Below are 17527 nucleotides of genomic sequence, written 5' to 3'. Positions count from 1 at the left end.
CACAGATTAAAGAAGGAAATGATAAACACAGAACAAGTAAAAATTAATTCCAAGTGTTGAGTAGTGGGGTATTTATGGTACCAAAACGCATGGATGTTGAATGTTTCCTTTCTTGGGGAAGTAGCACTTAGCTCTAAACAAGAGCCTTGTTTCATCTCTGTTCTTCTCATTTTCACAAACTATTCAACATGTTGGTGCTGAATGTATAGTAGGCTGTATATAATATATATAAATGCAAACAGTAAATTAACGCAATGGTTAAGACAGTGGTTGTTACACAGAACTAGTCTTGCTTAATATCATCTGCCAAATTAACATCACTTTCCATTCAGGAACTACTACTTGGAAAAAATATGAATACCATGCTGCCTAATGTTATGGCACATGAAACAGAAAAAGGAATATCACAACAGGATAAATGTGGCTATCAGAGAAAAAGCAAGAGACTTCTTTTTTCCACATTAAAAAAAAACAACACAAAATAAAACAAAAAAACCTTAGAGAATATTTGAATTCTCCTTTTTTCCCCTTAATCTCTGCATTGGAAAAGTTGCATCATGACATGAGTGAAGCCACTTGCCACTATACAGAGAGACTAATTTTTTGCAAATCAGTTCCAACTTGCAATTAAAAAAAAAAAAAAGGGAAAGCAAGGCAACTTACCATTTGGCTGCCTCTTTTGGCTGAAAGCATGGATATCCATGGGAGAGAAGATGTTGGAATGTATTTCACGCAGGTCCTCCCCAGAGTACTTGCTGCAGGCCAAGATTGAATGCGTGTTCCAGTCCGTCCAGTACAACGTGTCCCCAAACAGCGTCAAAGCAAAAGGATGTGGAAGGGAGCCTTTAACCACCGCTTGCCTAATAGAGTACAAGGAAGAAAATGAATACTCAAACACAGTTCATAATGCAGTTTTGCTCAAACTTAGCCTTTACAGAGTAAGTACTGTTGACCAAAACTTTCCCCTTATTTTTGGGGAACAAGTATAGTATACACAGTTTGATGAACAATTTGGGACAATAACAGAGTCCTATTTTCAGGCTGCCTGCTGATAAAGTCCAAGAGACACCAACAGAAATCATTGCCTATGTTGGTGGTTATTTGTTAGAGCTTTTAGCCCTCAATACCTGGGGGGCTATACATCACCATGTGCAACTGGGGAGAACACCAGCTGATTTTATGCAAATTTGACTGCAACTTGCAGATATATGATGTCCATCACTGTCAGCCTCAGCAGATTTTAAACTGAGACAGTGTTTAGTCATTTAGCAATCTATCCATATCTTCCAGTTTTGCTGTTTTGAGCCCTCAGAAAAATATTTTAATAACAAACAGTTTCACTGTAAAGAAATCCTGAAAGTTATTTTTTCATGTTTCATTATTATAATTATTAAGCTATTGTTTTTATTACAAGCAGTGCCATTAAACAGTTCTACTGATCTTTTGCCATAGTAATGGTATCATTTCTGAGCAAACTGGGTCACTGTCTGTCTCCAGGTTCATAAACAAAATTAAAGAGTATACCCATATATTTTATGTATATATATACGCACACATGCTCATTAAGCATCACAAAAATGCAGCATAAACATTACCGAAGACAGTTTTTCCAGGTTCTTGTGATGTAGAAACTAATTATCTATACCGAGGTTCCTCAGAACTGGAATTAAGTAGCTTGACTCTTACTTTTTTATTTAGAATCATAGAAAATTTGAGGATGGAAAGGACTCTGGAGGTCATCTGGACCAACATCCTGCTCCAAGGAGGACCACACAAGTACCATTTACACAAGTGATTCTTCCCACCTCCTCTCTTCTTAATTGTATGTGCACAGGCATCCAACATGTATACGAGCCCCCACTGAACAATGGAGACAGCCATCTATCTATCTCCCAGACTAAAAGCCTAAGGGACTGACACATAGCTCTACTACTTCTTCAAGTACAGGGCATATTATGATCATCAGCTTCCCAATTTTCTTCTTGCAGGGAAGAGAGTCATTATCTGTGTATTTACTGAGAGAACACCCACACACTATATACATCTTGTTTGCAAAGAAGTCATTAGCTGAACTGGTTTAGTAGAGGACAAAAATACTCTTATTTTCCAAATATTTTCTGTCAAAATATAACAAAAGAGTATATTAAAGCAAGAAACTTGAAGGTGTGTTCTGCCAATGATTGAGTACAAAGAGACTGCAGTCATTACAGCTCTTTCACCTTAGCTTCTGCAAAAAGATGCATTATCTTTAAAGCTTCTATTTTTTTCCAACTCCTGAGGAAAACATACACATTCCCTTACTTGTCACTCTAGTGTTCCAATTCTACACCAAGCAAAATTTTCTATTTCTTGATATTTTGCACTGGAAAGTAGGACATATTATCTTTTCTTTCTTATCTCTGTCTGGAGTCAGGTATATATTTGCTTCTAATTAAATGCACAAACTAAGCATCTTACAAAAGACTATTGTAATATAATTTACAGCTGAAACCTACCCGACAAACAGCAAAGCCAGAATGACACAACATGCTCCTGCAACAAGAATAAAGGCATTCTAATTCTGTAAACATTTTTGCCAACCCCACCCCTGAACCCAAAATGCCTTCACATTTGAATAATTTTAGTTTAGAGCAGCACTGGTGACTATCCAAGTCTTTATGACAATTTTCATCTGGGACAGAAGCAATAGAAGTCCAGAGCTCTCATAATGCCCAGACCTTCACCATAGACAAGAGACATTTTTCTGAATCTCATCTTGCTATTCACTTAAAACCTCAGATTTTTAAATGTGATTAGTACCCACCAGTTCTCAGTGAAAATAAATCTTCGAGTATAGTAGAAGCTGCTAGATGTGCCTAACTTTTGGGCAACCACGTATCCTTGTAACAATGCATAACGTCAGCTGTGACCCTTATTTAAACCAGCCCTGGAAAGATTCAGGAGAAGTAGGGAGCTGCCTCATTTGACTGCTCTGCCAGCCACAGCCTTGAAGCAATCACTCACCGTTTTACTCAGTAGCTACAAGGAACTGACAGATGAAAATGTCTTTGAGCCCAGATACAACAGTACATATTGCTAGCATTTACTAAGGTGAGAATTACTACTAATATGTAATCCACATATGTGGTTTCCAGCAAGTCATTACAAGATGATAGCACTTCTGATTTTGCTAATAGGAAGTGAGCTTTTTTCCCCTCTGAACACACGTGATGGGCACCAGCAGGTTTGCCAAAAAGCAGCCAGGATGCAGCGGCTGGATTGCACTCAGCAGGCTGTCCCCAGCCTGACAGCTCCGCAGCCTAATGAGGGGAAGGAGGAGAGGGGGGAAAGGGCTGGGGAGACGTAGTGCTAAAAACAGGAGAATGAAGGGAAGAGAGAGCAAGGAAAGACCTTCCCTTGGCTGCAGTAAAGCAATTATGCTCTACTGTGACCTGCACTAAGATCCGCAGAGCTTTGGTTTTGGTGGCTGAGAAGAGGGGGAAGGACTTCTGGCGTAGCCAATTATTTATTAAATACATTTGAGTGAATGTACAGGGCAAGAATGTCACCTGCAGCATTTAACTGCTGCGTCTGACTGACATTTATGAGCATGAGCACCCACCTGGGGTCAAAGAGCAGCCAGGTCTCCATGGCTTTGGCCTCACTTAATAAAGCCACTGACCAGGGCACCAGCTGTGGCACTGCAGGTGTAATTGGACCAACATGACCTGACAGCTCGTCAGTGGCAGCTTCCTTCAGCCTGTACATTCAGCTCAGGTTTGATTCGAATGAGTGATACAACGGCAAAAAGCATTGCATCCTGTTCACTAAGCTCTTTAGTTCCTTCAAACTGCTGCACTCATCCCATTAGCCTCGTTAAAAGAGACACCAGAGATAAGAAGAAAAGTGAGAGATGAGGAGAAGTAGCAGCGTTATGAGCTCAGGAGACATCTCTAGGGCTTCAACAGGATGCAAATTGGCTACATATTAGATGGAGCTAAGTGTGCAGTAACTTTAATAATCTTCCCTGTGCCAAGCATACAATTACACAAATTTGCCTTAAAAACCTTGATGGTGATTGACATTTAAAATGTCACAATCTCTCCTCTGTTTAGTTGGCTGGGAAGGAAGTGCAGAACGAGAAAGCATAGAAGGAAGTTACAAAGAGAAAAGAGATAAAACAAGAAATTTCCACAGAAATTAAATTCTATCTGTGCTGTAGATCACATTTTCCTAAATACAACTATTTATAGTATCATCATGGCAATCAGAGTTGCAATTACAATAAAAACTTATTATACTAAAGAATTTTCTACTGCTTGAAGAAAATGCAGAAGCAGTTTAAATACATTCACTTCTGTTCCATTCTCATTCTGTTAGAGACCTATGAAATACTTTGTGGAGACAATGAAAAAGAAAAATACTAAACAAGTTAAAACAGACGTTACAAAAGGGGCTACTGAACTCTCAAGCAGAACAGACACAGGAAAATTCAGAAAATCTACCTAGAGTTGTACTAACAATGACAAAAAGCTTCTGCTTCAAGATAATATCCTTTTCAGACAAAGAATAAAGTCACTTGAAATAAAAATTAGCAAATGCCAAATTTAAATGACAAAGATTAACTTCAAATTTCTACCCTTCATGGCAATCCAGATTTCCTTGGTCTGTCCAACCCCCCCCCCCCACCTTTGTTTTTTTAGCAACTAGTAGAAGAATTAAAATCCAAATCTGGATTACAGCTATGAAATTTAAGAATTCTGACTTTTCACCCTATGATTTTAAACAGAAAATAATTTATGCTGAAGCTATAATAGTAAATGTAATTGTAGTTCCTTTATCTCTCCATAAAAACAGATACACACTTTTCATCAACTATATTATTCTTTCTATTCTGGTGACACTACAACTACCTAATTTCAAAACTTTTTCAGAATAACTGCATCCTGGCCTGTACTTCACTGCATAATTAACATCACAGCTCATCAGTAATGAAACTCGTCTCTGTATTGGGTCTAATGCAACTGAACAAATATATATATATATATATATATATGTAATAGTCAGGATAAATATTATGCTGAAATAACAGCTAGCTAAAATAACATTTTGTTTCAGAATAGTTATTGATACAATCCAAAATAAAATGGAGCTGCTACCAACTGAAAGAGAAGAGGAAAAAAAGCCATACCTGAGACGAATTCCAAAATCTGCACAATGCAGGTCAAGAATAAGATAACCAGAGCCCTCTGTCTAATGCTGTATACCAAAATCAATGATTACTAAAGTCTCACTCCATGTGTTTTTATTAATAGATATAGGTACGCATGGAAGTCACACACAGTCTTTACCTGCATTCCTTCCGTTCACCTCTGAGGCTGCCTGTACTCAATGGCAGAGAGCAAGAATTTTCACATCTATGTTTGAACCCATTTCTCCAGCATCCCTCTGGAGGATCCCATATCTATTTCCATCTCCTAAGCTATCGGGCAGTGAAAAAAACATGTTGTTGTATCACTCTTTGCAATCCAATTTCAAATACAACTGTGAAGACTGGGAAAAAATTAAGGTAGTTCATCTTACCGCATCTTACATCTTATATTTGCAACACTGAAGAGTAAATATTCGAGACAGACCTGTATTATAGCTCTCTTATACCTCTCAACTTTTCTCACCCAAAATGAGCAGGGTTAGTAAAGACATACGATTAAACAAAAAGATTAAATCAACCAGCCAGTGAGACCCAGCACACGTGAGCAATTCAGTTATGCAGCTTGAGGATACAGCACCTGGACAAGAGATGCTGCTGAGCCACTGCAGGCAGGCTTGTGGCAGAACCCTGTCCACCAGTGGGGCAAGTTCTGTAATTGGATGCACATCCACAGCCTAAGCCAGAGAGGATCAACCACCATGCCAAAAGGGTTGTTCAGAAAGCACAGAAATGACTGATGCTTGTTTGCACATTCAGCCAATCCGAGATGCCTTAATTTCATAAAGCTAATCCAATTCTTCAACAGTAAGATTCAGCGAGACACTTACATGGTAAATGTAAGTGAATATATAAATATAAATACAAAAATACATATTCACTTAAAAATATAAATATTTATATATTCACTTTCATTTTCCATACAAGTATCTCATGTACATACATATATATATATTCACACACATATTTACATATCCATACACAAACATATATTTTTACCACTGCACTTGCTACCTAAACATCTCTGTTTCAATAACCCTAAGAATTAATCTGAGTCAGTACCTGCTTTTTAGGCTATCATAGAATCATTGATCTGGGGGAAATAAAGAAGGATCAGTTATTATTAATAGAGGTATACTTCCATCTTGCTTGCTGAAAGATTTGGAACAGATTAATTACATTTGCAAAACTGAAGAAATACATTAATGAGATATACTATGCGATCCCTATAATTACTGACTGAAGATTAGAGTTTTAAGCAGTGAGGAACTGGGACAGGAGCATAAAATGGAGTGAACGTTTAAGTTTGCATTTGTAGTTCATCGTATGATGCTCTAGTGGTACTAAAATGAGCAGGAGCTGTTTGTAGTGTTTATTCTAAAAAAGTGTACAACACTACCCTTTTCTGCTGCATTTTCTTATACTAGTTTTACTCAGACAGGATACATCCTTGTTGGCACCTAGATACGTGTTGAACACTAAATTTCTGAAAATAAGGAAAAATTTTATATCACAACTTCTTTCCCATAAAAGTTACCATACTAGGATCCAACGACAATACAGTATTAAAAGACTGAAATTCATACCATCCAGAGGTAAAAGCTTTCTGATTAATCTATATATTGTTGAAAAAGTCTTTAAGGGATGCTCATATCTGCATTTACTAAATTTTCATTTATCTTCCTTCCTACACTATACCAGATACATTTTCAGTTAAAAAATATCTGTAGGCTACATTCTTATCAGGCTTTCTTGGTATAAGAAAACAAGAAACAAAACCAACCAAAACAAACAAACAAACAAACGAAAAACAGAACAGAAATTTACGTTGGAATTTCCATCATATTTTCCTTTGTGGACAACAACAAAATGAAAGACATGTCTTCTGAACCTTGCTTTTAGTGTTCATTACATGTTAAAGAAAGCATACAACGGACAGGTTTGCATGATGTAAATTATAATGTTCTATGGAAAATGTTTCTCTCCATCTAGATTTTATGTAACAGCAGAGCATTCAGGGAATTCCAAGAATTACAAAGCTATCACTTCTGACAACTGGAAATATTAGCAAGTGGCCAAAGCACTTGCAGGATGAATCCTGCACACCACCAGGTGAGGCAGGGTGAAAAGCCAACCAGCTGTATGACACTGCACCGTATCACGGCTGCCACAAGGCAGGGCAGGAAGCTCTGATTCTCTCAGAAGCTTCAGAGGTTTCCTCTTCTGCCAACCAAACAAAAACATCTGTAAAGCAAACTTGGAAAACTAAGCTGGAATTTGACCATGAATGCTTGCTCAAATATTCCTATCAGAATACAAGCCTGGTTCTAATTACCTGAGAAAGTAAACAGGAAACACTACTTGTGGGATATACCAGGGTCTTTCTAAACCAAAATATTTTTCCTTTTGCCATTTCTTTAAACTGTGATTGCCATGCACTTCCAGAAAGTACACATTAACAAGTAACAGGTCTACCAACGACACTTCAAACCCCAACTTTAATGAAAGTTTGAAGAAGTCAATCAGAAGTAAAGCCGTGGTTGAGTAATGAAGTCATGCTGTGGGTCATTTTTCAGTCAAACATCGTCATGACATGCAGCATAGGTGAAAGGCCTCTGGTAATAGGGGAGGAGACTGGAAAGCTGCAGGACAAGGCAATGGAGTTTGCGAGGAGGTGCACAGGTAGATGCACTGGCTGCACGTGGCATATGTACTGCATAATCTGCAGCTGCTCTTCCTTTGCTTTCAGCCCAGCTGTGATCCTGAAGTAACTGCATATATCATCTCAGGTCTCAGAAGCACCTCTGATGAGCTGTGGTGTTGCTCCGCCTGGGCTCATCGCCCTGTACTATGTATTTTTATTAAATGTCTACAAATATGCAGAGACCTGTGAGCTAGTGACTCTAGCCAGACACAGCCTATGCATATCTATCCTACACGCACAGTCAACTACAGATGTTTCAACGCTCTACCTTCCCAGCATTTTATTTCAGAAGCGCCTTGGGGAAGAATCAAGAGATTCACTCTAGTGCTGTGTCCAAATAATTTAATTAATTCTGCTTTGGCAGGCTTCTCTAGCAGCTTTAATTAGGTCATTGTTTGTCTTCTGCATTGTCCTGTAATGTGTTGATGAGGTATTAAAACAGACAGACTTTTCACTGCAGACTGGTTCCTCCTCAGTGACTGAAGTTATTAAATAGTTTTTTCTCATGGAAATATACACAAAGATACAGTATTTTATACCTTGCACATAATGTTCTATACTGTACATATTACACACAAACAATTAAAAATAAACCCTTCTAAATGCAGGGATACAATATTTTTAGCTTTTCATCAAATCTGCAACTAATGATCTGGCAGATAGACCTGATCTGATGCTTGAAAACAGAAAATATGAAAAAAAAAATCAATGCTTGAGTGCAAACTTAAGACATTCACCTCCTTGCAAGAGCTCCCCAGCTTTCTGACAGTTGTTGAAAGTATGTTTTCTTACAGTGGCCTCAAAACCCATCTCATTAGCACAAACACTTCCTGGGGGACCTTGTAAGTGCATTTCCCTTCAGCCAGTAACGTGTTAACTTATTAATTAGAACTGCTGCTGCAGGGTAAAGGAAGAGAAAATTAATTCAAGAGCTGCCTTAGCAGGCCAACCTATCTCGGGTACTCTACTCACAGGAGAGCTGTCTGAAATTCAGTTTTGTTTAATTAGTCCCACAAAAAGCAACTGTTCACTCCGATAAGAGCAGGGCAAGAGCTGGAAAAAAAAATCTCTTCCGTGCACCAATTTAATTTTTTAATTATTGCATTCTGACATGAAAAACTGTTTGTTCCTTTCCCTGGCAAACCAAGGGCATTAGTCATCAGCTTCTGTGCTCTTCCTCTTTATTCTAATGAGCCCATCACTGAAGTAGCCAGGGCTAGCAAGTCCCAGGGCTGGCAGGTAACTAGAGATGATCACCATAAAATTTGCTGTACAGATTTCCTCATAAATTTACAATCCTGACACATATTTACTGAGTGCTACAGCCAGCACTGTCACAGTGCTTCCTAATTTTGATGCAGAGGCTCACAGGTTCTAAAGGGTTTTATTTAGGTCCTGCCTGAAGACGTGACAAAAATCTAGGCCTCCTGTGTTTGTCCCCCTGCATGTTCCTCTCACCTGCCTCCTTTACTCTTCCATTATCCAGACCACTGCACACAAGAAGCCAAGCATTCATGCATATAAATGGCCTTCTCTGACAATAGATCTTCAAATTTTAGTTCTTGTGTACTGCCACGTAAAGAGATGTGATAGTCAGCTTACAGGAATAAAGAGACAAAAAAAAATATCATTTCTTACAGTTATAGAAATATGTCAAGAATGTTTCCCTTTTACTCATTCCAAATATTAGAACAGTCTGAACCTCAATACTTCAAAATTTATCTGTGTGACACTAATTAAAAACTTTTGCTATTTACGTTGTATTTTCTCTCATCATCCAAACCACAAATGCAGTTTTCCTTGAACTGTTTGAAATTCCTTTTTGATATAAAGATGTTAGTTACTGCTAAATTTCTCACTTCCACCAAGGCAATTAAAACTCATGTCATACTGAATTATATCATATATATATATATATATAAAATATATAATCACACCTATCTGCTATAGACTCCCACCTCACACTGTGGATCACTGAAAAAACAAACAAACAAAACCCTGAGACATACTTTACTCATTTGTTTCCTGCTATAAGTTAACAAACCTAGTCAAATCCAGAACATTTACTTTATGATCACTTACAACAATCACAACATCTGTTTTAATCAGGAGTATTTTAGCTAGCATCAAGAACAAAAAATAAATAATAAATTACTTTATAAATATAAAAAGAGCAGTTAGAATAATGGTCTATCAAGATCAAATCACTAAAACCAGCAGATTATAAGGAAGCCAAAAATCTGTTTCAAATTAAATTACACAGCAAGTGATGATGTTCTTGTCATTCTCCATTGTTAAGGAAAATGACTTTAAAAGGTAGCCCTCTTAAAAAGGGATTTTAAAGGTGGTGGTAGAATAGAAAAACTGGCCTAATCCCATTATGTCATCCTTTCATGTGAAAGCAAGACCATACAATCATTCTGGGTGTGTCTGTTCAGCATCCATCTCCTCCATGTCCATACCCAATACATTTTGTATCTCTTGGTCAAACATTCAGGAACGTAGGGAATCACAAAAAAAATGCTTCCTTAACACTTGTATGGCTGTATAGGTACAAGGGACCCTAAACCACTGTATTTGACCCACCTGACCAGAGAAGAGCTGAAATATAGGGCCCAAGAGCAATTTGTCCAGCTGCCAGACTTGTCAAGAGTGCACAGCTGACAGTGATGGGAAGCAAGAGATAATTTTGGGTGAAGGTATACAAGAAGCCATGGGTGCATTGAGGGATTGCAACGAGTTCCACTATTCACAGAAAAAAACTGCTTAGTTTTACCTTTTTGGGTGTGGGGATGACCAGGAGAACAGACTGAAAGGGTTCTCCCCCCGCTTTAAAACTTAGAGGGGAGATCTCAAGGATTTTTTGTATGTTTCCAATGGTATATTTTATTTTTAATATTAGATAATCAGTTATTGACAAAGATGAATAAAGTAATGAGTTAAGAGATAAAATACATAATTAGTTGTTGTAAAATACCATATTGAGAATGGTGAATTCTGTTGATTAACTGAAAGACAATATTTAACAAAATTAAATCACTTTAAACAGCCACATTTTTTTCTTCCCTAACATAAACAGAGGCTAAGAGGTCAAGCAGAGAAAAAAAGAAAACACATAAAAACCATTGTAGAACAGCTTAACTTCTGCGATTCTTTCCTTTTTCCCCTATGATGTAATTGCAAAGAATAAAAAAAAATGCTTGGATACAGATGTTGACTATTTTCTGAATCTTCAGAACTTTCTCACACGCCTAGGGAAAAACAGGTGGTGTTAGAAGCAGTGTGCGCTTCTGAGTGCTTAAGGGAAGTCATATGCATTTCCCTCCCTAAAGACTATTTTCCCTTTCTCCCCCTCAAATGGTAACATATTAGCACAGTTCCATGAAACATTACTGATAAATTTCAGTATCAGTTAAAAACATTTAAATATTAAACTAATTATTTTGGTTTTAATGCATAAAAATAATTAGGATATCTAAAATTTAAGTTACTCATCTATGCAGGTCTTTATTGCAGGTTTCACCAATTCCACAGAATTCACTCTGGAATGTGGTAAATGATCCAGGCGACTTTGCTTTCTGTGTCATGAGACACAACCGTTAGATACAACTCTCTGCAGACAGACAAGGTTGGGCATCCCCTTGCACCAAGAAAGATCTGCACCTTAATGGCCTCATTTTTAGTATGAATCACTTCAAGGTTAGCCAAAGGCAGGGAAAGGGGGAGGGGGGGGACACAAAATAGAAACAAAATACTGAAACCAACAGTATTTACACTACTGTGGAACAGATCATCAGGAAGGGAAAAACTGCAAAGGAATCTGTAGCAGAACACTGAAAATGCAGCAGTGACTGCAGGAAATTTCTGTGGAGCCAGAAAGACAGGAGACACTAGATAACACAGGGAGGTTTGTGCTTTGTGGGAAAAACATATAGCTTTGGATAGTGGTGGTGTCAATTTTGATCGGTGGAATCTTTACACACAGTTACCATTTCAAAAATCATCTCTGCATCTTGCATCATGTTATCGAAAGCAGTACAATTTATTGCAGAGCCTGATATATACACACTGTCTAACAGGGCGTCAGCCAGAATGCAGCAGCATGTTGTGGTAAAAAGATGGCCCTTTCCATCTCATAAATGGAAGACCCCAAAAAGAGTGACTCAAGAATAAAACAAGCCACCTAATTATCTTGTGGGACAAATCCATAGTGGGGGTTCTTCAGGTGTGACCATATCAGTAGCCATCATGAAGTTGTGTTTTCTTCTCATTGTTACTGTTTGGATTGTTTTGGTTTTGTTGGTTTGTTTCGCTCCTTTTGCACCAACTGTGAGTATGTCCTACTCATATAAGAAAGCCACATTTGGGCTGTAATTTTTCAGGTGGCAAGCTGTCACTGAGACTCATGTGTGATCATTTCAGTCGAGATATGTCTTTTTAAAGTTCTGTTACACATCTGGTTTCATGACTCTCCATTCTTATCAAAGGAAATATATTTTTTATTTTTTTTTAGCCCCAAACCATTTTTACCTGGAACACCCTAAAATCTTTTTCCCTGTTAACCAGTACCAATTTAAAAAAAAGAATAAAACAGACTCAAGTTATTACTGTACATGACAATTTCTATCCATTTCTCTTCATTACTTGAAAACTTACAGGACTGTGTTCTTTTCTTAAAGCAAGTATCACTAAGAAATCTCTTCTAGTACTAACAAGTTTGTTTTCTTGTGAAATAAATAACAAATTAAGAGCTACCTTGAAATTATATACCCATGTCTCCATGTTTTGAATTCACAAAGCTAGTTATAACATTTATACCCAAGCACACAAATTTAAAACTGTATCCAATTCCTGTTACCTTCTCTAAATAAACACCATTACAAAACTACTGCATGAACTTTTGGTCACTTAACAGGCAGACATTAGGAAGAAAATGACACCACCTTTCAAACCAGCACTACAAAAAATCACGGAGTTCAAAATAAATAGTGGAAACATCGTGGATGCTTCATACATGCTGCCTATGCTCCTACTCAGAAGTAAACACAAAACACCTATCTTGTCAATAAAACGTTTTCTGGAGAGCCTAAATTCTTGTGCCAGGTTAATGGCAAAAGAAAGGACTAATATGTTGGAACGAAGAACTTAAGATACTTCATGCCTAGATAAACCAGCAGAAGCAACACAAGAATTTGCAAAGGATAACCTCAAAAATCATATCCCATATGATAACTGAGCACCAGCTAACTGTGAATCATTTTTGTGCAAACAGTACATAACATAGCTCTCAAGCAATGAAGAAGGTCATCCTCCAAATTAAGGATAAATGCATATATACAAAGTATCAGTTATACCCTTAATTAAGAAGTAACCACAACTGGATCAGAAAGGATTACATCATCATTATAAAACTGTTAGAGAAAAAACAGCTATTTTAGCATAGTTCTCTGTAAAGACTTTTCCACTTATTTCCCAACCCCTAGGATTAATAAAACTGAAAGACTTAATGAAACTAAAGATCGTCATCTATAATGATCCACTTTTTCAGGTTATTTTCTGCAATTCTATATATCACAGCAAGAAAGAAACAGAATACCTATCAAAAATGGAAATTTCTGCTAATAGCCTTATACTATTAGGAATAGTATTCAGGGATTCCTTTATAGGACTAGTTCTGAGAAAAGACTTAGTGAGTTACAGGATACCTCAAAGGAAGCACACATTCAACTTCACAGTTCTGGAAGAGGGAGAATGGGGAAGGATGAGAGTGTCTGATAGCACTAGTTGGCTTAAAATTTTGCAAGTGCTAACATGCCAATTCCCTGCAACAGAGCTCATGATATTGCTTAAGCAACATCTTCTAAGAAAAGCACAGAATTACATAGATCAAACAAAAACCTCTTACCGATGACTTCCATCGAGATTTGATTTGTGGATGAAATTCAGTTTAGCATCTGCCCAATAAAGTTTCTGTTCCTCATAATCCAACGTCAATCCATTTGGCCAGTAAATGTCCGTGTTGACTATAATGGAGCGGCTTGAACCATCCATCCCAGCACGTTCTATCTTTGGCACTTCTCCCCAGTCTGTCCAGTACATGAATCTATAATTATTTAAAAAAGAAAAAAAGCAATTGTATAAATCTACAATTGGAACATTGGATACAACTTTCAGTAAGGCAAAGGCTCTTTCTGTTTTGCAGAGACAGTGTCTCCAGAGCTCTGTTCTACTGGGTATGATATACATGTCCTGGAAACACAACAAAACAAAGTCACTTTAAAAACTGGAGAAAAGCAATTTAAGACAAATCCACAGCACTATGTCAAGTTATACTTCCAAGTGAAAAAGTTGGGTATATCCAACAGAACTTGACAATAACCTCGGAATTTAACATTAAACAGCAAAGATGGATATTACAGTCATAAAATAGACTATTCAACATGGGTCAGAGCAATAGGGGCCAAAGAATGATTTGTTGCTGACATAGCTGATGCATGTAAGCAGTTAAGCAGATTTGACTGAAGGCCAATTCATGTCCTTTTTTTTTTCCTCCCGCCAAGAGAAATTTACAGAAAGACAGCTAAGTCAACATATTTAGAAGCATAATTTTCACCCACTGATTGGACAAAACACTGTAAAATCTTCTAAGACTGGGGAAGCGAGTTTTAAAATGCGTTAGCAAGTATTGGCACATGTTTAAACATTACTTAGTAAGTGATGGGGGAGGGAACTTATCTAGATGCATATAAGACTGAGGTGAAGCTAGGGAAATCACTTTATTATGGCTGTAGGCTAGTGAGAAGGAAGAATATTTGTCCATTTTCTGCAGGTGGTAGAAGATTGATTTACTTTTCTGGGTTGTTAACAGATTGCAGAATTAAACAGAAATAATATTTAATGTAAACAGATTAGACAAAGTATGTCAGTGAAGCTTGCTCTGTTTTGTTGTTGCAGCTGGGACAGACGAAAAGCCTACTGTCCTAAATTGCTTCGCATAACCCCATGACATCTGCCAACATACCTGCTTGTATCTGTGCTCCCTAACCTGCCTCAATCAAAACAATCCAGACTTGGAAAGATCTGAGGCCTTTAAACTAACCCAGATCATCACACAACCACAATATGTCATTATATGGTGCCCACATGTGAAGAGGCCTGGCCACCCATCCTTTAAAGAAAAACAAATGTGCAACACATTTAAGAAACGTTTGCAGATGAAGTTATTCTTGGCAAAGATTTATTTTTTTATTTTAAAAAGTCAGGAAATTCCATGTCATATTTTTCCCCTTAATTCATGTCTACAGCATGTTTGTTTTAATGCACAGCTATATCTGTGGACAGAAATGCAGCTGATTAACACAAATATTGCCCTATTCAATCCCAAGTGAGTCATTCTTTATGGAGCAACATGCCCGTCTTAAAACACAGAGCACAAATATCTGAAGAGAACATGTAAGATTTCTGTAGACATGAATGAGTGCTATAGAGAAACTGTTTTCCTGCCAGTAAGAAGAAAAAACAAATAATCTTCAGATAGGTAGCACAGTAGCAAGTCACCTGGTCAAGCTGTGCAATAAAAAGAACTACATAGCTGAAAAAAGAAAAGTTTAAAAAGTCAGACAGCACTCTGCCAGAGAGCATGTGCGAGAAAGAAGAGAGAAAAAGAAATGGTTATTTTAAACTTCTTTAAAAAGACCCTTCTTTACGCCAACTGTCACGTCTCAGACTTCCAAATACTTCATCAAGGTTAATAGGTTCCAAGGTCCTGGCCACCCTGCTAGATCGATTTTTCAGGCTGAAACAGAGAGCTCATTAGTTGCTGTACAGCCTTGTCTTCTTCCATGTCTCCTTCTCACCTCTTATGCACACTACAATTACTCAAGCAAAAAACAGGTAGGGGAAGTTTGGCCACAAAGAAAAGCCTTCCCGGACTTCACAAAACCAGCCCCATTTAATTTGTCAGAGGAACACACATGCACACAGCATTTGCTTTAAGATTCAGCAACACTTCCAATCAGTTCTGATGACCTCTGCTCTTGTTTCTGCAAGAGGTTGCTTTTTGTTCTCCGCCCTGCACACCCCCCCCCCCCCCCGTCATCTGTTTGTTTTCCACCACCTTGCTTAAAAGCCCACAGGTTTTAATGTCTCCATTACAAATCTTTGGAACCAGTCATGCTCCAGCTGATGGCATCAAGGGCCATATTTCATTTGGGAAGCTGGACATTTCCTTGTTGCAGAAGTAATGGAGGTTATAGCTTGATGGCCATTTCTTTTAGTAACAGCTGCTTTTAAGCAATTTCTTGCAGATCATCTTTTGCTTCCAGTACAGTGCTTATGTGTCTATGGAGCAAACTGGATTCAAGGAACAGGTTTGGGCTAAAAATCAGTCATCAATCTGAATGCATTCCTGTGCACAGCTCTATAAACACTTGCACACAGGCTGAAGGTTTCTGTAGCTGCCTAAACCACTACCAGTGCCAACAATGCTCACCGAGCTCCAATTTCAGTTTCTTATTCAGAAAGTGTCCTTAAGCTCTGCCCCACAACAGCTGAGAGAGTGGCAAAGGATGCTGGAGCAGGGGGGGGATGGGAAGAACTGTTTAAAACAACTGGAAGAAATGCCCCCCCATAACCACGCTTTAGGTTACCTGCAATTACTCTGAGGCAAGGGAGACCTGGCTAACAGCCAGGGTGTGGGGCAGCAGGCAGACAGACAGATGGACACGATTGCAAATTCCCATTACTGCAGAGATGTCTCTACAGATTTTTCCATAGAGATCTTGGATCCCTCTTCCAGGTAATGTCAAACTGCTCACATCTGTGCAGTACCAGTTGCTCCCTTCTGGAAGGCTTACGGATTCTTGTTGGATTATATAATGGTTGGCAAGTGAGCCATACAAAGACCATGCAGAAAGATGTTATGACGGACAGACTTACTGAATGATGGTAAGCCAGCCATACAGAAAAGGAAAGGGTCATTCTTCCTCCCCCCTCCTCTTCAAATATATTGAACTATTTCCATTAAAAACAACCAAACCAAACAAACAAAAAAGCAAAGTCCACAGGATATAGCAATATATTAACTGAAACAAACTATCTTGGGCCAACTTATGCCACTCAGCACCTAAAGACTACAGTTTGACTTGCTGGTCTTCTCACCTACTTACACCTTGCTAGAAAATTTAAATCCAGGAATTGAGGTTTTTAACTGTAGCCCAGAAGAGTAAGAAATAAAAAACATATACACATAGCATGTTTACTCCCTAGTGGTTCAGGCATGGAATTTGTCTCCATGCCAGGTAATCCTGAAACCATGAGATCCTGAGGGCAACAGACAAACAGGCTGCAACTGAGGTTGGCAAGCCTGCTTGGGTCCAGAAACAGAAATGCTTTCACATGCTTCACTCAGGTTAATAGTTCTTCCAGTCAGTCGCAGTCAGGACAGAGAGTATGAGGGCTTGGAGACTTGTCCAGCTGCTCGTTCCTGCCTCCTGCTGCAGACCACCCCCCACCGGTGGCAGCAGCGGGGACGCCAGCTGGTGCCTCGCTCCTGTAGTTAGGTACCAGTTCCTTTGGTCAAACTCATCTTCACAGGGAGTCTGAAACTAGGATGGAGAAGCGATAGTGTAGCAATG

The 17527-nt window shown here is 38.3% G+C and overlaps 1 protein-coding gene across 2 annotated transcripts in view; it reads right to left on the bottom strand.

Moving 5' to 3' along the window:
* The window catches only part of LRP6 (LDL receptor related protein 6), a 127108-nt gene that overhangs the window by 62251 nt on the left and 47330 nt on the right, over positions 1 to 17527 (bottom strand). The window contains exons 1-3 of one of the 2 annotated variants that reach the window (XM_080572852.1): positions 13798 to 13956; positions 2496 to 2532; positions 664 to 860 (exon numbers count right to left, since the gene is read on the bottom strand). In XM_080572852.1, coding sequence (XP_080428978.1) covers positions 664 to 860; positions 2496 to 2532; positions 13798 to 13810 — 247 coding nt within the window. In that variant the 5' untranslated portion in view covers positions 13811 to 13956. Of the gene's footprint in view, positions 1 to 663; positions 861 to 2495; positions 2533 to 13797; positions 13996 to 17527 lie in introns of those variants that run through there. The other variant, XM_080572851.1, reaches the window with a different exon arrangement.

Source organism: Anser brachyrhynchus (genome assembly GCF_964034855.1).
Source record: "Anser brachyrhynchus genome assembly, chromosome: 1".
Taxonomy (NCBI): domain Eukaryota; kingdom Metazoa; phylum Chordata; class Aves; order Anseriformes; family Anatidae; genus Anser; species Anser brachyrhynchus.
This window is presented reverse-complemented; position numbering and strand designations above follow the sequence as displayed.